Source organism: Mesoplodon mirus (assembly GCF_964341445.2).
Source record: "Mesoplodon mirus genome assembly, chromosome: 7".
NCBI classification, from domain to species: domain Eukaryota; kingdom Metazoa; phylum Chordata; class Mammalia; order Artiodactyla; family Ziphiidae; genus Mesoplodon; species Mesoplodon mirus.
The window spans coordinates 39005554-39032899 of NC_138983.1; the positions used below are offsets into that span (position 1 = coordinate 39005554).

General features: G+C 44.7%; 1 protein-coding gene across 1 annotated transcript in view; it reads right to left on the minus strand.

The window, feature by feature from the left end:
- Positions 1–27346, minus strand: part of FAT3 (FAT atypical cadherin 3) — a gene marked incomplete at its 3' end in the record, with an annotated part of 712901 nt that overhangs the window by 28764 nt on the left and 656791 nt on the right. Inside the window, exons 17-23 of the mRNA XM_082629104.1 lie at positions 27123–27333; positions 25772–25909; positions 24485–24628; positions 21252–21449; positions 17336–18134; positions 5872–6006; positions 3718–3875 (exon numbers count right to left, since the gene is read on the minus strand). Coding sequence (XP_082485230.1) covers positions 3718–3875; positions 5872–6006; positions 17336–18134; positions 21252–21449; positions 24485–24628; positions 25772–25909; positions 27123–27333 — 1783 coding nt within the window. The remainder of the gene's footprint in view (positions 1–3717; positions 3876–5871; positions 6007–17335; positions 18135–21251; positions 21450–24484; positions 24629–25771; positions 25910–27122; positions 27334–27346) is intronic.

Consider the following 27346-nt stretch of genomic DNA (forward strand, 5'->3'; position numbering starts at 1 on the left):
GAGCTTTCCTTGACTATCTTCCTCTTAGTCCTGGGGTCTTAACTAGGCATGTCTGAGAATCATCAAAATGAAGCCATGTTTCATCTATAACTTTCCCCAAAGATCAAATGTGATATTTCTAGATTAACAAGCAAGTACTTCTTTTGCTTCTGCTATAATATTGCACCTGAGAGACTAACATAGGGAAAAAGTTACTTGTGTCTCTCCTGGTGATCTGACATGTTTCTTTTATAGGTTCGAGGACAGCCACAGAATCTATCCCACCATTTTCATCCTGACTTTGGCTGCCAGGGAATTCAGAGTTATAGTTTGTGTTCAACTAACCCCTGGTATAGATTTTTCAATGATGATATTCTGTCCGTCCCTATTTCATTGGTTGAGTCTTAACCTTTTGTTTTCATCTTTTTTAAAATTCAAGTATAATTGACTTATTATATTAGGTTCAGGTGTGCCACATGATTCAATATTTTTATACATTACAAAATGATCATCAGCGATAAGTCTGGTTACCATCTGTTGCCATACAAAGTTACTACAATATTAATGACTACATTCCCTACACTGTACATTACATCCTCATGACTTATAACTGGAAGTTGGTACCTCCTAATCCCCTTCCCCTATTTTACCTATCCTTGCTTTCAGCTTAATGGTGCTTTGATTTTATTGCATTTGCGTATTTATGGTAAGCCTGGAATCTCTTTTGGAAGAAGACAGGGTATCAATGGTGAACAGAAGAATGAGCGCCTTTACTGCTGCTAAAAGACAGTGGTGCTCCTTGTCCATGAGAATGTTCACTTCCTGAGGTCTCCATGCAGTTCTTCAACTGTCTTGAAGGGGTGCCCTTCACCCCACAGATCATCTTAAGTACTTTTTAGGGAATGTGCTTTAACCGGGAAAATATAAACAACCAAGAGGTGCAGTTTAAACAAAGCATTTCAGCGTAGTCATTGAACCAAAGTGCAAAGCACATACTGTACCTAAAGCCAATGAAATTAAATCTTGCATGAGGCTGAAAATGTTAAGCAAACAGATTCAAATCCCCTAAGTGGATATTCCTGGCAACTGTAGGAAAGTATCTGCAGTAGGTCAGTACAGCTCTGTCCGGCTTTGGGCAAAGCCAACATATGAGAAGCAAACTTACAGAACAGACAGTTTCAGGGTGATTATTCACAACACAAAGGGACTAATGGAACGGTTCCTTCAAATAGCAACCATCCCTAGTTTATTAGAATTCCATTTATAGAGATTCAATTTACACAACTTTCAGAAACACGCTTGTTTCACGAAATACAATATACCTTAGGAGCTAGCGCGGACTAAAAGGTTTAATTATTCTTCTTTCCCATCTCCAGGGTTCTGAACATTTTAGACACTTGCCAGTGAAGTGTCGAATGGCAAGCTCCATTTTAGGATCAAGTCATTCACATCCAATATTTTTGTTCTCTTTCAAATTTAATGCCATTTAAGAGAATTGCTAATAGAAAGTATTTGCCTCCTAAGGATGCTCAGCAACAAGCTTTACTAAAGCTTGAAGGGAAGAGGTGGAAGGTCAGCGACACCCAGGCAGAGCCCCTGGGAGCTGGTACATCTGAATGGGCAGAACACCTTCCCAGTAATTATACAAACCCCACTGCTCAGGGCTAGTTGGGGAGTGAGCTAAGGACCCTAGGCAGGTTGCTTCACAGGCTAGGAGGTTAAAAAGACAGCACTTAGGTTTTTGAATTTATATTCTTCCACCATGAAGATCTGGTTTGAATTCATTGTTTTCTAAAACTGTGCGTCCAGAGTGTTTATCTTGTTTGCTTTTGAAAACACTGCTTTCCTAACAGAGCTGAAATGATTCTCTGAGTTGAATGAGTCAGGGTATTGGGAGATTGCCCATGAAAATGGCCAACTTTAAACTCCAGCTCTGTGCTCACTCCCTCTGGACACCAAGTAATACCTGGCAGTACCAGAAGCAGGTACATAAAGGTCTATGTGGTAGGAGGAGCCACTGGCATTTAATGTTCTACATACTTTCCTCCCTCCAGGATTAAAGCCTGGGGCATCTCATCAACTTGGATGTGACCTAGAAATCAAAGAACAGAAGCTAAAAAGGCCCACCATGATCCCAGTTAAGCTTAGTGGCAGAACAGTAGGCAGGAGAAAATCGCCAGCCATTTCCACTTGGATGGGCATCTCCTACTGGACAGACTTCACCCATCTCTGAACACACTTACGGTGGGCTGGCATAGCAGCCTGGTGAGAATAACATTCAATTAAACACGTCTTTCTCCTACTTTTCCCTTCTCCTCTCATCCTGGAAGGCTTAATCTGGTCTACAGATGCCCAGATGTGATTCTGGATAAAATGAGTTATAGTTACAAAACTGAGAACTGGGGAGAGCATGGAGATGAAGAGCATGGTGTGAGAGACACTGGAAGGCAGGTCCAGACCTGCCACTTATTAGCTGTACAACTCTGGGTAAATAACTTAACCTCTCTGAACCTCTATATGCTCCTTGATCAAATGGGGCTGATCATATACAGATAGCACATTTATTATATTAGCTTTATGACACAAATCAAATGAGGCACGTCACACTCTTAGTATTATTGCTGTTTTCATGAAGGGACCAGAAGCTCTGACCTGACTACAAATGCCAGACTTGCTCTAAAGCAGTGGTCCCCAGCCTTTTTGGCACCAGGGACCAGTTTTGTGGAAGACAATTTTTCTGCAGACGGGCTGGGGTAGGGTTCGGGTTGGGGAGATGGTTCAGGAGGTAATGCGAGCGATTGGGGGGAAGGTTCAGGCGGTAATTGGAGCTGTGGGGGGGATGGTTCAGGCAGTAATTGGAGCGATGGGGGGGATGGTTCAGGAGGTAATGCGAGCGATGGGGGCATGGTTCAGGCGGTAATGTGAGCGATGGGGGGGATGGTTCAGGCGGTAATTGGGCGATGGGGGGATGGTTCAGGCGGTAATTGGAGAGATGGGGGGATGGTTCAGGAGGTAATGCGAGCGATGGGGGGGATGGTTCAGGCAGTAATTGGAGCGATGGGGGGGATGGTTCAGGAGGTAATTGGAGTGATGGGGAGCGATGGGGAGTGCCAGATAAAGTTTAGCTCACCCGCCTGCCACTCACCTCCTGCTGTGCAGCCTGGTTCCTAACAGGCCGCAGACTGGTACCCGTCCACGGCCCAGGGTTTGGGGACCCCTGCTCTAAAGGAAATCTGGTGCCTTTGGAGGGTTTCTGAGGCTGGGCATGTTTTAAAAATTGGGCTACTTGGGCCATAAGAGGGCATATGGAATCATCTACAGCCCAGATATCCAGCTTCTTCGCTGAGCAAGAACACAAGTGACCATCAGGGGTCATTGGGGATAGACCCGTGTGGTAGAAGAGGATACAGTCAGTGTTTTGAAAGGACCACCCTGCCGTGGAATTGATTAGGAAACACATTCTAATCAACTGTTGAGTGATTACAACTCAGAGGAGGCCGGGTCTTGAATCTACTCTAGAGATAGGTGCCCCAGTCTCCGAAGAGCTAATTTTGAAGCTGAATGTACAAAAGGAAATGGGGTGTTGGAACACTTCCCAGTTCTGCTGCTGCTCCCCTGGCCCTAAAGTCGGCTTCTGGTTTCTGAACTTAAAAGACAAAATGATTTCAGACCCCAATCCAAGAGCCAAAATACTAACATGAGAACTGACTGCGGGAAAAGATAACCTATTTTAATTACCTTTAGAATGATGCAGGGATTTGCTCTGGTGTACATTATAATCCCATTGCTTTGCAGTGTTCGCAGACGCAGGGCCAGTTTAAAGTCCTCTTCTTTGCTATTTTCAGAAAGCCGGTATTTGATGTAACTGTTTCCAGCAAAGCTGAGAGAAGTGTGCCCTGAAAAGACCATGATGAGGAGATATAGATACTTTTAACATCCAGAAACGAGCAGGGACACATGAAATCACCCAACAACTACCAAGCAAGTGGATGAAAGACCATGGGAAGTTAGGGAAGGCACTGAGGAGAAACCATTTTGGATTAAAAACTGTTTCTCCATTTCAGGTCACACTCTAATTTCAAAGTGAAAAAAAAATTTACTATTCAGATGCTGAAAAATCTTAGTTCTCTCATGTCAAGGGCAACTTAATATGTTCTCTAACCTCAATTTTCTTAGTGGCACTAAATCCCCAATTCCTATTTTCTAAAAATAGCACTATTAAAAGATATCCCTTTATGCCCACCCTCATCACTTAGATATTTAAGAATTTTCAGTTCTGTGAAACAAGGGAAAGACAAAACCATTCTCAAAGAATATCCAGGGCTTCCTGGGGGCACAGTGGTTGAGAGTCCTCCTGCCAATGCAGGGGACACGGGTTCGTGCCCTGGTCCGGGAGGATCCCACATGCCGCGGAGCGGCTGGGCCCATGAGCCATGGCTGCTGAGCCTGTGTGTCCGGAGCCTGTGCTCCGCGAAGGGAGAGGCCACAACAGTGAGAGGCCCGTGTACTGAAAAAAAAAAAAGAAAAAAAGAATATCCATATTCCCCAAGTATCCTAATGCAAAACAGACAACTTAGGTCATTTGCACAAATGTTGATAAGGATAATGATATAAAGGAAGTTCATGTCTTGTGCCGTCACAGCTCTGCTTTTTGACCATTAATTTCAAGGCTCCCCTTCCTAGAATCTTTAGTTGCACCCACGTCACCCAATTCTGAGTTAACCCTCTCTTTTTTTATTGTCTCCAGCTTTATGTTTTAACAAGCAAAGTAACAGCTGAAAAGCCCTCTCACTGGGGGGGGGAAGGGTGGAAAGTGTGGAAATATACCAAATGGATGATAATCGTGGACGATGAAGAATTTTCCATATGGAAAGGAGAAGGGAGATGGGCAGAAAGGGACATCTGAAGTTAGGATACTTGGCCTTAGTGTCACCCTGCAGACCCACCTGCTGTGTACACAGCAGGTGTGTTGGGGTGAGGTCAGCATAAATATCTTTTAAGTCTAAGCCTTAGAAGCCTTCAAAGGCAAGTATGCGGGTGATCCCTTCAGTTCAGGGGCAGCTCCATTCTCAAAGTCAACTCTGAAAGAGCTTTGGCTTCCATTTTTAAGAACAGTGCTTGTCTTTGCAAAGGCTGAGTTTCTAGAACCCAGTGCTTAACAAGTGCCTTGCAAATACTAGGCATATTTATTCCCATTATAATGGCTATTATAATCATCACTCAATAAATATTTCTTGGATTCCAAAATTGGTATCGGCATGCCTATATTTGAAATACATCTTCTACCAAAAAAGGGTTTTATTGGTACCAAAAATGAACAGGACTCTTTTTAGAGGAAAGAAGTGGTAGAGCATATGTGAATCAAAAGAAGTATTGAAGTTGAGTGATAATCAGAAATGGAGGATCATTTGGATTGAAATAACACAAATACTGATTTTTTTTCTTTCTTTAAGAAACAGAGGTGAGCACCTCCCTTTCCTTTGGGAACATGCAGTTAGTTGTACATGTGCAGTGGAGAGTCTTCTTGATCTAGGCTGGACTTACCCTACAGAAGGTCAACTGACCTGGCTCAGCTTTATCTCTGTTGAAAGGTGGAGGCTCTGAACATCAAAGCCATGCCACAGATACTCCGACTCCTCTGCTTAACCAACAGCCTTCTATTTTCCATAATTTCACACCCCTAACATCCATGTGACATGATTGAAACACATGCTGTGACCTCCCATTATATAAGGAGCCCACAGGCATTGCATGTTTCCTGAGCACAGGCTGTAGCTGTCATAAATCTCAAGTATTTGAGTGGGGAGGCTAGCTGGGGTCCATGCAGAAGGAAAACGTTGCATGTAGACAGAATATGAATTTAGACCCTCGTCATCTGGCCCCGCTCTGCACCTGAGCACTCTCCGAGCTTCCCTGGTGGACACTGGCAGAGGAACGGTCTCCTGCTGGCTTCGTAACCGACACACTGCATGTCCCCTGGACACGGCTTCTCCACGCAAGGATCGTTGGACCCTGGGCACAGTCCTCCTGTGACAGAGGGGAACACACATGATCAGTAGAAAGGCAATCACTCTACACTCCAGGAAGTCCAGGAAGCACAGGAATGGTTCAGGAGCTGGGCTCTATAGGCTCTGAGCTGAGAGATAAAATGGCCGCCCAGAAGCAGGAATGCCTGTGTGAGCTCCACCTGGTGTGGGTGCCCATCAAACATCCCTGCATCTGCCAAAAGCTCACTGCCAGAGTGAAGTACGTTGGGGCAAAGAGTCAACGGAGCTCCTCTGTTTAGGCTAAAATATGCTAAGGTTGTGACAGGGCCAACTTCTGGTGAAGAAAGACCATACCACGTGAGCTCTGGTAGTCTTTATTGGATGGGGCTCCTGCATACTGGGGACCATTTGAATGCATCACTTGAGTTTAGACTTCTTCTATGCTCCTATGCTACCTATGCTTAGGTAGACATCACAAGATGTTAGCTGTTGTTTTCAGATTGAGGGAAAAAAGACTTTTCTAAAGAAAAGTATGACTCATTCTAAATTGTGAAAGCAGAACTCGCATTGTTTCCTAATCCCTTCTGCCCCCTGCTATTGTATTGATTAGCTGTAAATGTGCCCTGCTGGCTATCAAACATAGCAGAATTTTCCTTGGCAAAGGAAGGCTTCCTTTTCACCTGTTCAATGTGCATAGCACAGTGAGATGAAAGGTTAATTCCTCAGAAAGGAAATTCTGGAAGGCAGATTATCTGATTAAGGTAGAATTCAGGACCCAAGGGAGTTTTTCAGAACTGTGGTGATGGCAACTATAGGTCCACTGAAGAAAATGCACTTTCCAAAGGTCTTGGATATTTCAAATGTAATTAGGCGAGAGTTGAGGTGGTAAAAGGACTGTAGGAAAGAAGACACAAATTGAAAACAACTCACAGCTGGCTTAGCAGTGGGCTAAAGAAACACCTTTTCTCTGTGAACCAAGAACACACTGGGCCTTAGCAGCATCTTTCCTCAGCAAGATCTGGCCCACTCCCATCTTCCTTTCTATACCAACTCATTCCTCCTCATTAAGCATATTATTCCATTATACAGTCATTTCTGTGTCCAGGAGAAAACAGACATTTAATGCTAACTACACATAAACATTTTAGGAACTGTAATCCTGGAGGGGAGAGATGTAAGTAGCACTAGCAAACTCAGAGTTCATAAATCCTATTTTCCACTGGTTGAGAGCTGAGCCATAAAAGATATTCTTGGCAATGATCCAGCTTGCAAAGTCTTAGAAGATGAAGGGATTTTTAACTGAAAATTTGGAATGATCTTCACAAATGGTTCTAAAAGACCTAAGTGCCCTGAAATACATCTTCCTCATTTCATTCCAAGAAATCTTTATTCCTGCCATGTATTTATCAATATTTATGGAAGCTAAAACAGCTGTTCAGCCACCTTATGATCTCAAGTGGCTTTTGATACCAGATTTTTTTTTAAATTTTTAACTTTTTAATTTTTTTGGTCACAGCATGTGGCATGCGGGATCTTAGTTCCCTGACAAGGGATCAAACCCGTGCCCCCTGCAGTGGAAGCGCAGTCTTAACACTGGACCACCACAGAAGTCCCTTCAAGAGGCTTTTGATAACCAGTTTTGGAATTTTTGATGCATTCATCCAACAAAAAAAAATTTTTAGGGCCAGCGAGGTAATAGGCCTGGACATATAAAGATGAAAAAAAAGTCCCATCTCTTCCTCCCCACAGGAAACAACACACACAAACACATGATTACAGTACAATAAAGTAACTGCTTTGCTAGAGGTATGTGAGTGCAAGGGAAGCCCTAGAGAAGGAACAATTGTGTTTCCTGGGAGAATGTCAGAAGTCCTTGCAGAGGAAGAAAGCATTTTAAAAACTCTGGCTTGAAGGATGAGCTCTTTTGAGTAGCAGGGAACTGTGTTTCTTGGGAATGAATCTACCATCATTAGTGGCTTGACCACATGCACGTGTTAATGTTTACTTAGGGTAAGTTCACAACTCTCCCAGCCTACTCTGTGCTGTCTCCATGATTGGATTCATTTCCGTTTCTGAGGCCTGCAAACTCCTAGGTGGCTCCTACCTGTTGACTAGTTAGCATGGGCTCAAAAATGGAACCACGCCACAGGGAGGTAGCAATGAGCATAAATTAATCACAGAATTCATCCCATCAAATGGATGTAACTCTAAATTACCTGGGCATTAACTTCCAGTTAGACATGGGAACAGTAATTTATGTATTTAAGAAGTCTGTTCCTTTCCATTCTGTGGACGTGCCTCTTCCCATGTCCTATTTTAGCCGGCCAGAAGATGTCCTTTCTATAAATGTCTGTGTTTGTTTCTGAGATACAGCTACATATACTACATTCAGAGTCTTTTTTGCCCTAATGCAATGGCTACATTGCTTAGAAAACTTGCATTATCAATAATGCAGTTTCAAAGCCTCTGTTTTAAAGGAGAAAAGAGGACTAGATAATTTCAAACCCATGATAGCAAAGCTATTTTCTCCTGCCAGAAGTTATGGTTAAAAAAAATAATAGTAATAATAATTTAAGAAAAATTTTAAAAAAAAGCTGTAAGTGCGTATAATAAAGGCTAATCACTGTATTTCAGAATAAACACAGCATTTGAGTACTTCTCCCTTTTATTCACATATTTTGGCCTTTTCTTTTACCACCAGTCCTGCCCTGGTAGTTAGCATTGGGCTTCTCACTTTATCACCCACATCGCTTACATTGGGTTAAAGCACAGAGTCACTTAGATCAGTAACTGGAGTTCAAATTCACAGCTCTTTTTCTTCTTCTTTCCTTATGTCATAACTGTAGAACCCATATAGTTAAATTCATTAAATTAATGAATTGCATTAGATCCAGCCCCCTTTATAAAAACTCTAGCTGGAAGACAGATCGAAAATATATTAATATATTATAATAAGTGCATTCTAAATTAATATTAGTATAAATATTAAACATATAATAATGTATATTTCTATTCATTCCAGCAGTCATTGACTTTGATAGGTTATTTTTCCTTCCTTTTCTTTTTAATAGGTTTCCTAAGGCAGAAGGGACAGTTCTGGCAAGCGATCTGTCTCTCGATGCTTTAAAAAATCCTAGGGGCCCTCCTCCCTGCCTCCCAGCCAGGGACGGGAGTAGCCATAAACGTTCTGGCTCCAGCTGCTGCTGTCAGTTTGCTCTGTTCACTGTCTGCTCTCTTGTGGCTCAAGGAAGTCTGAAGGCAGATTAGAGTCTGGAGGTCAGTGTAAATGTAACACTCTCCTTAGCTGGGGACAGATGTGAGCATGTGCATGACATGCAGTCTTTGCCAAGTAGAGAAAGACTTCTGGTTACTGAAAAACAGGTTTCCCCAAACCAAATACTCCCCATATGCGATAGTGTAGTTCTTCCCTCTCTTCAGCTATGATAAGAAATTAGGTCCTCTCTGAAATATTTATCGTGAGAGGGACTTGACCCTCATACGCCAACCCTGAACAATGCCATGTGTGCTTTGACCTCCAATGTACCCAGGTCTGGGTTTTGGGGACACTTTCCTGGGGATAACAACCCTCTTCCCAGCCAAAGCCGTAAAGTCTCCAGCAACATAGAATCCAGTATGCTTTCAACGGCTGTTGAGGGGTTAACTTGTTTTTAGAAAACATATGCTCACATCATCCCCTTTGCAGAGAAGCACTCATACCTACTATCGTTGGAAGTCTTAAAGACGCTCTCTCTGGTGGAAGAAAGTGCCTCATCCACTTCCTTACAACTGTTAAGGGACAACAGTGTCTGCTCCCATTGGCTTCTGGGAGGAAGTTTATCTTATTAACTGTCGTTAAATAATCCAGGTTTAATTAACTTGTTCTGTGATCAGTGACAGCTTGGGGGGAATGCAGGCTCTAGATTTTCATGATCTGCATCTCCAGGCATCCATCAGTTTGGCGCCAGAGTGAGCATGAAGGGAGAAGGGTCCCACTTTATCAAACCAGCTGACACCATTTGTGGTGCGTCAGGGCACGGCAGAAGGATCAGATGTTTTTAGCAATTGTCAGAGCACAAAGCAGGCAGAGAAATCTCTGTTTCCCATCCCTAGGTCCCCTCTGGAAGGTGGGGCAGTGTAATAGGAAAGGGTGCAGCCTTGACAAGCAGCAGCCCTGGATTTTGGCCCTGACTAATTATTCAACGTATTTCCTGTGTGGTTCTGAACAAGTCACTTGACTTCTCTGGGTCTTGCTTTTCTTTTGTGAAAAATGAGGATAATGATTCTTCATAGAGTTGTGAGCATTAGATGGGCTAATGTACGTGAAAGCAACTTGTAAAGAAAAAAATTTAGAGTAAAAACAAATGACTACAAGGTCCCCAAACTGGAGACACTAGCCTGACAATATGGTAGAGATCTAAACTCCAGTGTAATCCTTTTCTTGCTGTTCTTTCTGGGTCAGATTCACGATTTGTAAACTGACAGATGATATGAAATACTGTGTGCATGGGAGGAGCTTTTTATTAATCAGCGTCACAGGCCATGTGCAGCTGGGTTAGCCCCTTCACAAGCTTATCTCGGGCAGAGGTATTCTTTTCACAAAGTCTCTCTACCAGGAGAAATGTGCACATGATGTGGCCATTCATCACAAGGTTTCCCACCCCTGAAACTTCGCTCGGGTGGAAATTTAGGTCACTTTCTACAGAGCTGACAATATACAATTCACTTGAGCAGAAGCTCAGAGCTTTGGAACCTGCAGGGAGGAGGAAGGTGATCCTCCCGTGGTTTTAAAAGGGTCTTATTTCCCTATGTATGACTCTCCTCTCCTTATCTCCCCAGAATTCCCACAGCTCCCAGCGTTAAGTCTATGCCTTTAGCTAATACATCGGTATTTAGCTGTGATTATTATTGCTGCCATTTTGAGCTTATTCAGCCTCTTTATTTATATCACTGCCTCATTATACTGAGGATCTAATGACTGATGGTAAATATCCTACACCCTGAGTTCACATGCTTTGCCAAGATGCCATATCTCAGCCAATGCCACATAAGTCAATAAGCTTCCTTCTTAATTCCTGGCCTGCAAGAAGTTTTAAAACACATTCTCCTAAGGTCCCTTGGCTTTGAAGTGGTTCCTTGTGGTTCTCCCAGAAGCACAGAATCATGTTGATTGGTGTTTGCTTGGCTCCGCCATATTTTCTGGATGATTCTGCTAAAAGCTGAGTACAATTTCATTCAAGATATCCTCTCTGGGGCAGCTGTGTGTGGATGGAATATATAAGGGATTATCCACATGGTGAGAAGCTGGTATCACCTCCACAGTGGGCACCTCCAAACCTCTCCTGGCACTTCAGGACCCATGCATGCTGGAGATCAGGGATCTGCAGAGACATATCTGTTGTGAATGAGAAATAAAAACTTCCCAGTTTTTAGGGGGAATCTGGTTAAGATTCGGAGATAACACTAAATTATTCAGAATCCCTGGGTTTGGGACAATGGGCTCTGTCCTTTGAGAATTAGCATTAACAATCCCCAGCCCAAGTGCAAACTGAATCTCAGGTTGTTTTATGTTTTTTAAAAACTTGTCAAGGCTAAGTTTTAAGTGTCTTACTGCCTTACAGAAGCGTTCATCATTTTATTTTATTTTATTGTGCTTATGAGAAGTACATCACGGTGGCTGCCTCTCACAGGCTCCATTTACCTGTCCTACCATATTTTTCCAGGACTGTCCAGACTCCCCACCATCCAACTCAATCCAACTGAGCTCCCTGTTGTTCGCTCAGTACATGATGCTGGTTCTTGGTCCATGAGAATGGGGACCATGTTAGCCTCACTCACCACTGTATCTCCAGCAGCCTGCCTAAGGCTTGGAAAAGTATTTAATTCACTGTTGAGTGAGTGAGCAAATGAAAGGGTGGGCTTTTCTCCTCAATTCTCTCTCTGCTCAAAATGCCTTCCCAGGACTATTCATTGTTTCCAACGCCTTTCATGGACTCCTTCAAGTAGAACAGAGGATTCCTTCCTTTATGTTTATTCTGTGCCCCAACTACAGGAATTACAACTCTTTCTAGCTCCTATTTTTCACAGCCAAGGAGCAAAGGAACTTCTGTTGTTTGTCTAGAAAAAGAGATTCAAGGGGTCCTAAAAACTATCCTTAGATGACTGGAGGGCAACTTGTACAGGAGGGGTTAGACAGGTCAGGTTCTGTGTAGCTCTAAATGGTGGAGCTGGGTGACATCACAAGGAGGTGGATTTTGGTGCCCTAGAAGAGAGAAGTTGTCTTAGGTCCATCTTGTGAGGTAGTGAGTGCCCAGACTGGGGTTCAAACCTTGGCTGAATGATTGTGCCAGGAGTACAGTAAACAGGATGTCTGTAGTGGGTGGGAGGCTGGACTGGGTGAATTTCAAGTTCCTTTCAAATCTGTGCAGAGGTGATAGGGTACGGTGGTTAGGACAGCCAGGTGTGAATCCTAGCTTGACCCTTACTAAGTTTGTGACCTTGAGCAAGTCAACTGATCTTTCCAAGTCCAAGTTTCCTGAGCTTTTGAGGAAAGTTCATGATACCTACCCTTTAGGGTTATGATGAGGGTTAAATGCAATGACACATGTGTGAAAAACAGCACAGTAACAGGTCACTGCTCACTAAATGTTAGTTGGATGTTTGTCCCTGCCTTCATCTGTGCCCCGCACTGCACACGGTTTCTCACCTCTATTCCTTGGCTCTAATGCTCCTCAGCCTGAAGGACTCCCTCCCCATCACCTACCTAATTCTAGGCATCCTTTCAGACCTAGTGCAGGTGGCATCACCCTCAGTGTTCTTCTCCCTGCCCTGCAAACCCTTACAGTGGCATCATACACCACTGGCTGAGGGCACGGCTGCTGTCACCCTCACCCCTGCCAGCACAGGGCTCACCCACGGCAGACGCTCCACGCATTTTACTGGAGCTCCAGTTTCTAGTCTGGGTTCCATATCTGAACCAGGACTAGACAAATCAGGCATCCACTTCCACTAATATTCTCATAAACACATTGGTCTTAAACTCTGATGGTCTCATGGCGAGTCCATTCTCTTGGACAAGCGTCTCCTTTTTGATATATTTCTAGATTAGACTTTTGAAAAATCAATGAAAATTTTCCAAAATGGACAATCACCACTGCCCCACGGGCTGCCCCCGTGTTCTGTCCTCTGGCTTCCTCATAGGAGCTCAAGGGCCTTTATCATTCCCCATCGTTTAGGTAGGTTGGTGTTGGGCTTTCTTACCGAAGTGCCAAAGTGCACTGAACATCTAAAGTTTACCAGGAGCCACCGCACGACCTCAGAACTCTGTAGCTCTCAAACTTTTGTTCAAACGTGATGCTTCATGGGGGCTGGAATATAATGAGGCTCTTTGGCACTAAATTTCAAGCCTGTTTGCATTTTGTCAAAGCAACTCAGCATTTTGGTTTAAGATGTAAATGGTGTTAATTTGACCCAAAAAAAAGTCTGCATGAGAGAAAGGTGGGTTGGAAGTTGGGAGAAGGGTAGGATATTGAGGCCAAATCTGTATAAATATTACTACACAGCCCAGAATGGGCAGCTACCTCTATTTATCATTCTAATTGTTCCACCAGGTGGTGAGAAAGTCCATTTATTGTATCTGCCAGCCTTCTAGGGTAAACAGACAAGCAGCAATACTGGGTGTGCGTGTGTGTGTGTGTATGTGTGTGTGTCTGGGGGCCTGGGGGCATTTACTGACTTCAATTACCTCTCCTTTCCAATAAATGAGGAAATGTCTAAAATGACGAATGCTTTCCTTAACAGTTCTTCACTGTATTTTTATTTAAGAGGATACTTCAGAAAAACTGAGAGAGCTATTACTATTATAATTAAGAGTTTGCCCTCTGAACCCAGAGGAAATGTTTTCTATTTTATGTTGATGTGAGATTTCTTAGAGTTTGGTTCCCTCACCAAACTCGCCAGAATTAGAATCACCCAGGCTACATATATAGCGACTCCTAGGCTCCACCCAAAACCTCCTGCTATATTTGAGTGTGGGTTTCAGTAGTGGGCATTTCTATTAAGCCACAGGCATACTGGAGTCTGAGATCCTCTGCTATTCTGCCATGGGTCTGTGAGGTTGGTGATCAGTCAGGAAAAATGGGGTTATTTGAATATTCTTATAGAGTACATAGCACTGGGGTTATGAATCATATAAAAAATGGAAGAGTTCCTGTTCTCAAGATGCAGGTAATAAAACAGGGGCCCAAGATGAACCTTTATTGAATCAGCATGACCTTCTCACCAGCCGTATGGCCCTGGGCAAGGCAAGGAGCTACCACATTTATAAAAGGGAGATTATCGTATATCAGCTGCTGAAGATGGGGATTGGGCCAGATGATGTTTTGAGGTCCTTTTACCACTAAAAGCCAGTATTTTATTTTGCAGCTTAATTACAAGAGTGACTTAAAGGTGAAAAGGGGCTGAGAAGTGGGGCTGAGTCTGCACAGAGTTCTTGTTCAGGAAATGCTCACTTTTTAAACCGAGAAAGCCTCCTCTTGGGAGGTCTGGGGGCTGAATCACAAAAACTTCCAGCATTCTGGGTTTCCCAGGAGTGGAAAGATTTATGGGGACTCGAGGACAGGAGTCCTGGGCCAGGATACCACCTTGAAACTCACTGCATTGAAAACATCAGTGTCTCATGCAAAATGCAGAGCAAGACCCCTCTCTCCAACAAAATCTAAATCCCTGCTTTGAAGAAAACTGCTAAGCCTGCCCTCCCCTTGTCTCTTCTTGAAGAACTCATACTCATCCCTCAAAACTTAGAATATAGGTGGTCTCTGGTGCCTAAGTGTCACAGAAAGCTTTCCTCTGGCCACGATAGGGACACTGTCCTTTTTCCTCCCCAGCATTCCTTAGAACACTATTAATGCAAACAGGTACTTGCAACAGCTGAGTTCACAATAGCCAGCTCCTAAGAGCAGGGACTGTGTCTTTTTTCACTTTGAGTCTGCAGTGCCTAGGACATTGCCGGTACCACAGTTTTTTACTGAATGAAATGATTTCTCAGAGCACAAGGATTAATTAGCTGGTTTAGTTTCTCCTGCAGAGTCTGCCCTGTCCTGTCTCGAACCTCTTTTGAACCCTGCTGTGAATCACTGCAGGAAGGCTCTAGCAGAGCTTTGGTGCATAAATCAATTTGCCTACAAAGGAAATATAGGTAGGGTCTGGACGACTGGCATTCATAAATCCTGCACATTGGTGGCTTCTGCCAGAAATGCATTTCACCTAGCACACGTGCTTGGAGTTACTTTGGAGCTACTTTGGAGCTAAGTTACATATTCAACAGTTTGGACAGCACTACATCTACCTGATGAAAACACAAACAGAATTCACTGGGGACCACAGAGTGAGTGGCCAGCACTCTTCTAGGCTGCTTGGAGGTCATCAAAAGGTCTCTCGAGGGAGCTGTGATCTCTGGGACCTTTCTCTGATGAACTCATTCTCCAAAGTGCAACACAAAACTTTCTACAAGTGAAGAGGGCAGGGGCCCTGCCTGTCCTCAATTACCTAAAGGATGTTTTATAAATGGCTTCTCTTCTGGCCACAGTACCTTTAGGCCAAGTTTTCACTGGCTAGAAAAACTCCAGGTGCAATTTTCTTCGAAGAGGGCAGTGAATTTATGGCGCCACATGTCAGAGAGAGAAAAAGAGAGAGAGAGCAAGGTTTCTTGCTGACCACTGTGGTCATGCGACTCTGTGCAGCTATGGCCTCTGACCAGGGAAGGTCAAGGTTCAGTGACCCTAGTTACGTCGACAAATACAAACCATTCCATCTCTGCCGCTCTGAGGGCTAAATCCACCCCTTGACTGTGCTCCAGAATATCTGGCCCCTGTTTTTCACTGAAGCAAATCCAGCTGCCTTTACCCTCTGCGATAGCTTCTGAACTTGTTTCCCTGCCTCTGGCCCGGCCCCGTCTAACCCATTCACCTCTGCAGCCAGCAGGCTCTTCATGAAATACAGACCTGATTCTGTCACTTCTCCCCATCAAATGAGCCAATGGCTCCCACTGCTTTGAGATAATTTCTAGAACTTCACCCTGGCTAATGGCTCTTCTGTGATCACTGGGCTGACTCAAAAGTCTCCTTTGTCATCACTGGAAATCTCTTTCAATCCCCTCAGTGTAGGTTACTGTCTCGCCCCTAAGCCTCATACAAACAGCTCCTCCACTGGGATGCTGTTCCTCCCCTACCTGTTTTCACACGTCTAATTCCTACTTTTTTTTTTAACATTGAAATATAGTTGATTTACAATGATGTGTTAGCTTCAGGTGTACAGCAAAGTTATTCAGTTCTACATATATATATATAAGTATATTCTTTTTCAGATTCTTTTCCATTATAGGTTATTACAAGATATTGAATATAGCTCCCTGTGCTATACAGTAGGTGCTTGTTGTTTATTTTACATATAGTACTGTTGTCTGTTAATCCCATACTCTTAATTTATACCCTCCACCTTGCCCCTTTGATAACCATAAGTTTGTTTTCTATGACTGAGGGTCAATTTCTGTTTTGTAAATAAGTTCGCTCATATAATTTTTTTTTAGATTCCACATGTAGGTGATATCAGATGATATTTGGTGCAGCCACTATGGAGAACAGTATGGAGGTTCCTTAAAAAACTAAAAATAGAGTCACTGTATGATCCAGCAATCCCACTCCTGGCCATATATCCAGAAAAGACAAAAACTCTAATCTGAAAAGACACATGCACCCTAATGTTCATCACAGCACTATTTACAATATGCAAGACATGGAAGCAACCTAATGCCCAGTGACAGATGAATGGATAAAGAAGATGTGGTATATATCTCTATATATCTATAGATACACACACACACACACACACACACACACACACGTACAATGGAGTATTACTCAGCCATAAAAAAGAATGAAATAACGCCATTTGCAGCAACACAGATGGACCTAGAAATTATCAGACTAAGTGAAGTAAGTCAGACAGAGAGAGACTAATTCCTACTTATCTTTTATCTCAACCTAGAGGATAGTCCCTTCAGGAAAACTTCCCTCTTGATAGGGTCCTCCCACAGGACTTTGTACTTCCCCTAATGATACTCCTCATGTGGAGTATGACAGCCTATTTGTATGTCTGTGCCGCCCATAAGCTACATGCTCCACCGGAGAAGGGGCAGAGCTTGTTTTGTTCACCCTGCAGCCCCAGCATCCCTCATGGTGATGAGGCACATCGCTGGCGGTCGGTAAATATTTTGTCCAATGAGTGAATGAACGAATGCATGCAGGCCAGGATGGTAATCCAGGCCACCTCTGAAAGCTCAGGACTGGGGAGGGAAATCTCCGAACTGCACTCACCATTACAGGTGCAGCGCACATTCCTGTAGAAACGCGGGCACACGAAGCTGATGCGAGCTGTGCTGTAGGTCATGAGCGCGTGGGAATCCAGCGACAAGCCTTGCTCGCAATGCTGCTCCTGGCAATCCAGCCCGGAGCAGTTCTTCTCCAGGATGGCTGAGATGCGCATGACATTCTCCAGATGTCTCCTGGCGTTGGACAGCTTCTGGATCAGGTAGGCCGGCTTGTAGAACTCACTGTTGGGCGTCTCCACCGCAAACAGCATGTCCAGCTCATGGGTGCCCGCCACGGGCTGGATGCTGATGATATGCAGGCTGTCCTGCTTCTGGGTGAGGACCGCGTTCCGCAGGGTGCGCCGGAACCCGTGCATGTGCAGCCCCACAAAGTCCTCAGGGGATACGTTCTCGAAGCGGATGGTGACGGTGTTCTGCAGCATCTCGTGCACCAGCTGTTCCACATGCACGACCACGTCGATGGGCACCTGGAAACGGCCATCACTCACTGACACGTTCAGGATGTACTTCCCGCTGTCCAGGCCTCCTAGGGCGATGATTTTCCCATCATGATTGTTCACCTTGAACAAGCTTTTCTGCTCCGATTTCAGGGCAAATGTGAGGACATCATACACGTCTTGATCTGTGGCATGGATCTTCCCAATGACCCCACCAGGAAAGTCGTCCTCCATGGTGACAATGAAAATTTCCAGGGGGATGGCTGTGGGCTTGTGGATGCTTTCCTCAATGACCCGCACGCGGATGTAGGAGTGAGAAACTTGCTGAGGTTTGCCTGAGTCTTTTGCCTAAAACAACCAAGAGGGAGAAAGCCAAGGAAGTAAGAAAAAAACCATAATAATTAAAAAAAATCAACAAAACTCTGAAGATGTCTGTTCCTTTAACCACGTTTGCTTCTTCCTCCATCCCCTGCCACTATTCTGCAAAATGTTGAGGATGTGCATTTAAGCAAGAGGAGTGATTTATCACCTGGGGTCCCCATATGTACACTCTGTTATGGACAATAAAATGTGTCAACACAATAAAGCCATGGGGGGTGAATTGGGAGGGAGAACAGAGGGTGCTATAGGATCCAGCATGCCCACAACAGGCTGGCCTTGTTTTAATTTTGGACAGAAGCCACAGGGGAACCCCATAAATTGGCATTCCCACTTGTAGGAGAAATCTTTGTTCTCTTTGGCTTCTTTGCTTTTGATTGGACCAGACAGCACTTTTCTGCACATTTAAGAAACAATGTTATTTAAAGTGAGAAGTACACAATATCAAGGTTTAGAATAAAAGATGGTACACTGAAGGGCAAAATAGGTAGCCTGAAAAAACCCATTTTGACTTCCTTCTTTACATAAGAATTGACAGAACCACTACCCTGAAACAGATCTTTACTGAGTACCTGCCATGTGCAATGTGAAGGTAGTCAGTGCTGTAGGACTTCTGAGAAGGGCAGATTCTCAGGGGCTGGGTCCCCAGGGAGGGTATCTCAGGATGTGGGGCTGCAAAGGACCTTGCAGGCCAGGTACCATCTGGGGAGATGTGTCCTTGTATGTAGAAGGCAGTATAAAAGCACAGGCTTGGTCATCACAGAGACCTGAGTTTGAATCTTGGCTCTGCCTCTATGTGTCTGGCCTGGAGTAAGTCACTTAACTTCTTCAAGCTTCAATTTCTGTATCTTTAATTTGAATAAAATAGTCATATCTACCTCACAGGATTCTTGTACTGTGGGGATTAACAGACACAGTGATTGCAACGTACTTAGCACAGGCTTGACTCAGAGAAGTACTTAGTATGTGAGAGTTAATGTAATGTTGTTATTTTTATTATTACCATCACCATATGCGTTTAAAAATAAATTATATGAACCAGAGATGCTGAAATGGAAAATTCATGTAAGAAGAGATAAATTTAGCAAATTAGGTTGAACTTGAAGTGAAACTGTGTATGGCTTCAAAAGACAGTGATGGGGCTTCCCTGGTGGCGCAGTGGTTGAGATTCCACCTGCTGATGCAGGGGACACGAGTTCGTGCCCCAGTCCAGGAAGATCCCACATGCCACGGAGAGGCTGGGCCCATGAGCCATGGCCACTGAGCCTGCACGTCCGGGGCCTGTGCTCCGCAACAGGAGAAGCCACAATGGTGAGAGGCCCGCGTACCGCAAAAAAAAAAAAAAAAAAAGACAGTGATGAGTTTGGACTCTATAGGCCAGAGGTTGCCCACTCAGATGTTGAAAATCAGAAAGGTGACAGAAAGGCATGAAGCCACTGGGTGTAAGGTGGCAGATTCATGGGCTTGTGGCCTGAGAAGGACTGGACAGTCATGTCTGCCTAAAGTCTGAAAGAGCCAGAATTCACAAGTTTTCAGGCACTAGGGAGCTCAGATGGATTTAGTTTAGGGGTTGGCACACCTTTTCTGTAAAGGGCTAGATAAGAAATAGTTTAGGCTTTGGGGTTATATGATCTCTATCAACTACTCAACTATCATTCCAGCAGAGAAGAAGCCCAGAGCATATGTAAATGAATCGGTGAGGCTGTGTTCTAATAAAACTTTACTTATAAAAACAGGCTGAGGACAGGATGTGGTTCAGGGGCTATTATAGTCTGTTGACCTCTGGTTTAGTGGAATGACATAATCAAAGTGGACGGATATAATCAAAGTGGAATGATTAGCCTGGAGGGGTGTAGGGATAGATCAGAAAAGAATGAGGCTGAAGCCAGAGGAACATCCAGGAGGCTTCTGCAATAGTATGAGTATCGGGTGATATAGAATAAAGTGGGGTGATGGCAAAGGGAACAAACCTGATGCACACGGGGACCTTATGAAGGTAGAAATGTGTGACTTGGTGGTAGTTTAATATAAGGGACTAGTAGGAGGAAGCTCTCCATGGTGTTTACAAAGTCTGAGTTGTGAAATATGCTCTCTAACAACCGGAGAAGGTATGCAAAGAACTGTACTAGCTTCTGTGAGAAGGCACTAAAACTCTCTCTTTGCCCTTGAGGACCTATACTGTGATATAAAATCATTCACATAATATTGTTGGACGCGTGGGTGGCAACTGAAGAGTTTGTCAATGTGCTTGGAGCCAGAAGTCATTAATTTGGAAGGTTTCCTGGAGTAGAGTAAGCCATAATTTATCCAAAGAAACAAGGTACACGATTAAATGCTATATAAAGAATGACCATTGTTATTATTGCCACCATTAATAATGAGTTTAGGTTGCCCTCTGTGCCAATTGCAGGTAAAAAAAGTCGCTCAGTTTCACTGACGGGACCCACATCTTGGTACTGGCAAAATTTGCACCCAGTGAATTTTTGGTGCTCTCTCTTTCCTGCTCTTATCCACACCCTTCCCATAACTGCCACTTTTGCCTCTTTGTCTCACTTCATTTTACACCATGACCTTGAAGAAGCTGAAATGTTGGGAGGCCATTGCCATCTGAGTCCCTGTTCCCCTCCCTCCTCACTGGGGAAACTTACCAAGCAGAGGTCTCTTCAAAAGCAGAGGCCATGAAATAGCTCAATCACATTAGGACAAGGATTGGTTGCTTCCCCACTTGGGTTGACCTGGGAAATACTTCTCAGTACCAAGCAACAAGCCTTGACAAATGAGTTGTCTTTGGGGCTCAACTAGAACCCCAGGAATTTTCAGAATGCAGATTTAAGCCCAGTGACCGTCAGCCCGGCACACCCTACAGGAATGTCCCGCTTGAACCATGATGCTTCCTTTCCTTCCTGTTCAATTTCACATACAGAGGCCACTTTTACTGGTGTGAAACAGAATTTGAGATTAAAAGGGGAACATTCCCGCACAGTAATGAATTATGTTGACTTGTTCGACAAAGAAAACCCAACCAAGGGGCACAGCAACCAGCACGAGAGAAAGCTGGCCTGATGCGGCCAGAGGATGAGGCTGTACCTGGACACACAGCACATACTCTGGAGACTCCATGTGCCGGAAGACCACGGCTGAGCGCAGGATCCCATCCGAGTCCAACACGAACACCTCCTCTTCGTTTCCCGACAAAATAGAGAAGGAGAAGGGAGGCCCATTGTGAAAGGAGTCTCTGTCTGTCACCACGAGCTGCAAAATGCTGGTGCCTACTGGCTTATTTTCCTGCATAACAGAGTATATTAAAAGGGAAGATAAAATTACACCTCTCTTCACATTAAAAAACAAACAAACCAATCATTACCGGCTGAGAGTGCTGTGCTAAAAACAGGGCTTTTTTTGCGGAAGGGATTCCCTGTGATGTTATCTTGTCTTCTGAAAATGTGCTGGCCTCTGTAAGGGTCATGTTTCCCATCCTTGGCTGCCACTCCACAGCTGCCCTGATAGACAGTGAGCTGCAGGTGAAAACATGAGGACTTGGCTTTGAATGGGTTTGCAGGTTCCAAGGATGCTGCTGGTTATACCTTGTCCTCGAAAGGCTGGAATGGCCCTGAGTTCACCCAAACGGCTCCAGAGATACACAGTGCTCATCAGCCTTCATGACGATGTCAGAAATCCTCTCGGGCCAAGAAAACATCAACCTTTCAGGATGGGAAAGCACTTCGTCACACTTACCACAGCACGGTTACGTGGAGGCCCAACGTGGTGACACAAAGTCACAATACCAGACTCTTTAGGGGGACATCCTGGCAACTTCCCAGGAAAAATACAAAGGCAGGTGTCAGGTGAAAAACAGGGCTTTTCACCCCAGCCATCAGAACACAGTTTTGCTGTTTCTTAAGGGAAGGGAAAGGGGATGGGATGGATATTCCTCAGTTAGCGAAGGAAGAGAAAAGGAATCTGTAACTTCATCAGAAGTTTCGGAAGTCCGGATGTCATTATGCCAACATGATTTCGCAGAAACTCTGCCTTCTACCCCAGATGGAAACACAAAGGCTCCTAGTTACTCCTTCTTGGGCCCAAGGTTGTCCTTACTTTGAAAACACCAAATTAAACTCCTCGGTGGCTCAGGCACTGGTTTCCTTGCTCTGCTGTGTTTAGACTTCAGCATTCCCACGGCTCGGGCCTCAAGTCATTTTCATTAGTTCAGGCCTTCTGATGACATTGACTTTGGATTAAGTGAGTTTGGGTCACAGAGATGGAGACAATGATACCCTGCATGACAGCAGTCATGGGCGGGGGGGGGCACACTCATGTTTTAGGCGCTGAATTAGTCTTATGAGAACCATGTGTTGGAAAAAGAAAATTATTCGGGGGTGAACAATGGGAGGAGCATTTTTTTTGCAGGAGAAAAAGAGGAGAAAAGAACCTCAGAGACTTCTCATGTTGCTTCTCCTCTCAAGTGGCCTTTTGGTTATCCGGAACTAGACACCGTCTCCCTCTGGAATAAGTTGTGGAAACGTCCCAGCCCAGCGTAGATTTATTGGTGCACACTGACAGTATCCTCAGCTCCACACAAAATAGAAGATTTACTGATTTGTTTGCTCTCTCTATAAAAGCCATTTCCTCCATACAAGAGAGAGGGTAAGAGGATGTGTGCCTGAGGGGTCGCATCCGAGGAAGGAGGGTGAAATAGAACACATGGTGTTGCAGACAAGAAGCCACGGTCACCGCTCATGGGCTCAGAGTCTCTGTTCTTTCCCTGCTGACTTCCTGGAGTGCGTGTGAGAACAGTCTGTCAAGCTGATCAACGCGTGTCATAAAACTGAACGTTGAGTAGGCAGAGCCCATTGGGCGCTGGGCTAGTGAGCGGAGGCGGGGGAGGGGGCACAGAGAGCAGCATCGTGGGGACAGGTGGGGTGCAGAGCCATGGAGGGAAACGGCAGTAGGGGTAGGGGCAGAGCCTGGGGGCAGCTCTGTGGAAGCTGGAGAGGCGTAGGAATGCACAGCTGCTGGAAAGAGCGTCAGAGAGGAGAGGAAACCAAAATACCGCTGGGGAAGGAATCGGGTTTCGCTGAGAATGGGGTAGGAAGGGAGCAGAGAGCCGCTCAGCCTGATTCTGGGGGGGGCGCTCAGTGGTGTGGGGAGCTGGGGGCCTATAGATGGCCAGATGCAGAGTCTTGAATGTTGTTCCAAAGGCGCCCCTCAAGACTGGCTCACTCTCGTCTCACCTTCGACCCACAGAGCCCTGGGAAGACGTGGTGGGTGATTCTGAGGCTGATTTCCTAAAATATCTGTGGTCCCCACAAGACACATATATCCATCCCTGTCTCCTGTAAGTCCTCCATGCTGACAGTATTCCTGGACTGAATTTCCTGATCCTCTTGAAGTCGGACTTTCAGCTTCTAGAAATACTGGGAAATGGAAGTAGCTTGGCATTTAGTACCGTGCTCACGAGATATCTTTTGAATAAAAAAAAAAATAGCTGGGAAGAAAAGTTCTCTCTGAGAGCAGAACCCCAGCAGTAAGTCACTCTCTCCTGCAGTCTAATTTCAGAGAGCAAGTGGGTTTAAACTGCTAAACAAACTGCTTATGGAAGACTGATTTTTTTTTTTTTTTTTTTGCATTACGTGGGCCTCTCACTGCTGTGGCCTCCCCCATTGCGGAGCACAGGCTCCAGACGCGCAGGCTCAGCGGCCATGGCTCACGGGCCCAGCCACCCTGCAGCATGTGGGATCCTCCCAGACCGGGGCACGAACCCGTGTCCCCTGCATCGGCAGGCGGACTCTCAACCACTGCGCCACCAGGGAAGCCCTGGAAGACTGATTTTAATGAGGAGCAGCTCTAGCCTGATGGCCAATCTCCCTTTGACAAACGAGATGGTTCATATCAACCTCCCTCCCCTGCTAGAACAGCACAAAGTGGCTTAAAGGCAGCCTGTCACTCTGGGAAGAGAACAGTCTTTTCAGAAGACAGACCCGAGTTCAAATGCTGACTCTATCACTTAACAGTTTCATGATCTTGGTTGAGCTACTTAACCTCTCAGATCCTTACCTCCTTCACTAGAAAGTGAGGGCAGTCGTGAGGACAGACCGTGTACGGAAAGCACCTGACACTTGAAAGAACCCCATTGGCCATAGCGCCTGTCGACGTTTTATTAATCAGTTGCAGTAGAAGAATCAGGCTCTTTTCATACTAGCCCTATGATGGGATGAGTTGATATTAGGTAAAAACAAGAGTAAACCATGATGAGTAATTAACAGCAGAGGAAGGAGGATGAGTGCATAAGGACAAGAGCCTGGGAGGCCAGATTTGCTCACCTGAATCACAGCAGTATAGTTAGCAGGTGTAAACACTGGGCTGTTGTCGTTTACATCAGAAATATCGATGTTGACAGTGGCAGTTGAAGACATTGCAGGAATGCCGCTGTCTACTGCCTGGATGAGCAGGGAGTATCCAGACACCTGCCAAAGCACAAAGGGCCGACAGTAAAGAATCACAGCGCTTGCTTCCTTCTGGGCCCACTCAGGCGCTGCAGGCTCACAATGCTTTGCTGAAGATGAGCCATCTTCACATTGAGTCTTTAGACCGGGTTTTTTCAACCTCGGCACCAACTGGCATTTGGGGCCAGATAATTCTTAGTTGTCAGGGGCGGACCTGTGCGTTGCAGGATGTTTAGCAGCATCCCTGGTCTCTACTCACTAGTAGTCAATAGTGTCTCTGCCTGCTTGTCACAATCAAAAATGTCTCCAAATATTGCCAGATGTCCCCTGGGGGTAAAATCAGCCCGGGTTAGACCCACAGCTCTTGGCCGTTGTTCAAACTATAACAGTTGTCACAACTGATCTGTCCTAAGTATTAGTTTTGATACTTTGGGAGTATATTATGGGCTTCTATTACCCAGTGAAGTCTTTCTACTTTTAAGCGTCATGCCTATGGCATCTTTTTCCATATGTAAATTTCACTTTGAAGACATATTTTTGGTCAAAAAAGGCAGTGTTTAGAAACTTAGTTTAACCTCGGACAGAGGAATCTGCTGGATCATTCTTTCTGACCTAGATACCTTCAGGTTATCCTTTTGTATCTGCTCACTTAGGGTCAATGCTGTTCATGAAACCAGGACCACAGGATCCCGATGCTGAATATACTTTTCTGCCTTCTTGCTTTGGAAGGACCAAAATTCAAACCATCTAGAAAGTCAGTTTTTTGCTTTTTCTTTAAAGCCTCCAAAAATAAGAAAATACCAGCATCTACTGGCAACAAATTCTTTCTAAGGTCTAATGAAAATACTTCCTGCTGCATTTTAGTCCATCCCTATTTACTCCCATTATTCAATGTGTGTTTTTTTTTGTTGTTGTTTGTTTGTTTGTTTCTTCTTTTTTTTTTTGGCTGCACCTCGAGGCTGATGGGATCTTAGTTCACCATTCAGGGATCGAACCCAGGCTAATGCAGTGAAAACACAGAGTCCTAACTACTGAACCACCAGGGAATTCCCACTCCTGTTACTTAGAATGGAGAACCTTCCTACTTATACTCATGGAGTCTGTGCCTGATTTTAGTGAAGGGGTGGGTGTGAATGGGAAGGGAGCAGGCCTAAACTAGCTTACCCGTTCCCGGTCCAATTTCTTTTTAACCTTCACAAGTCCCAAGACAGGATCCACAGCAAATTCACTGTCTCGATCTCCATTCACAATGGAAAATCGAATCTGTCCATTGGGCTGGCTGTCTGCATCTTCTGCTATTAGCTTCACAGGACACAAGCAAAACAAAGCAAAGACATGACATGACAGACAGAGAAAAGGTTTATTCTTAGGGTCCCAGGTCTGTACAAATGGGCACAACTCTGAGAGTTTTCTTAGGCGTTCTACTAACCAATGCCAGTGATCATGCACCAGGGGAAGAGATTTGGAGTTGGCCGAAGGAGGAAAGCACCATTACTAGAGCTGCCATTTTATTTATGTTCCTTTTAATCTGCCTATAGCCTGATGATTGTTAGGCCTGATTATCCTCAGGCCTTGAGCCAGTAAAGATAGACCCAAAACTAACTGATAGGGATACTTTGGTGATTCTTTCCCAATTCGGCAAAACAATGGTCTCTGTCACTGAGTCAGGTATTTTCTAAACTTATGCATTCCCATGTTAAGGAAGTCCAAGAAAATTCCCTTTCCCGCATGGCAAACACACAGCCCCACTGTCTGCTGCTCCACATTGGTGATGTTGGGATTTATATGTATGGAAATAGTCTTGTAATAGTTTCAGGCCCCAGGAGAAATGGCCTGGGAAGTCTACCTTGGATGTGTAAAGAATGAACACCTGGTGCTGCAGAAGCCAGATATGAGGGTGGATGGAAGGGACCTCTCCCACCTAGGGGTGATGAGGATGCTGAGGACGGGACTGACTCACTGTTCCCAAATGTAATTTCTATGTCTAAGAGAACCTGTGTCCTCCTAATACATAGCTTGCTCTTACTGGTATAGAAAAAAATTTCTTCCAGAAAGAGCTCCTTTAAGAGTAACCAGTCAGTCTTAAGCTTGATCCCATTTGTAGCTGCCCTTCTGTATGTGTGTGTGTGTGTGTGTGTGTATTTGGGGGGGGTGGGAAGGATCTTTTATTCTATCCTTAGCCATCTACTAACTTGTCATCCAAGGTCACAAACTAGTAGGAGCTATCATCAGAAATTCATTCCATGGTCTGTTTTGTTTCTCAAAAAAATACATTCCTGGGAGGAAAGTGATGAGTGATCACTTACACCTTGATATAAGTGAACTTTATCAGACCCTTTCTAACAGAACGTGGAGAAGGAGTAGTTGAAAGGCTGGTGTCTGACTAAAGTTCTTGGGGACCAAAGGACACTGAAAAGAGAAAGTGCAAAGAGAATCCAAGATAGACTCTGCTCACTTTTTCACTCTCTTGAGGATTATTAGTCCCAGATATCTGGACCACGCCACTGGCACCTACCAAAATGACAGAGTCCCCGACCAAGGCGTCTTCACTTATGACAGCACTGTAGACATCTTGGCTGAACTCGGGAGGGTTGTCATTCACATCCGTGAGGTTGATGTTGACAGTGGCCATGGCACTGAGGGCGGGGGTGCCCCCGTCTTTTGCTTCTACCACCAGGTAAAACTTTCTGCATAGTTCATAGTCCAGGACCTCAGACACAGAGATACTCCCTTTGAAGG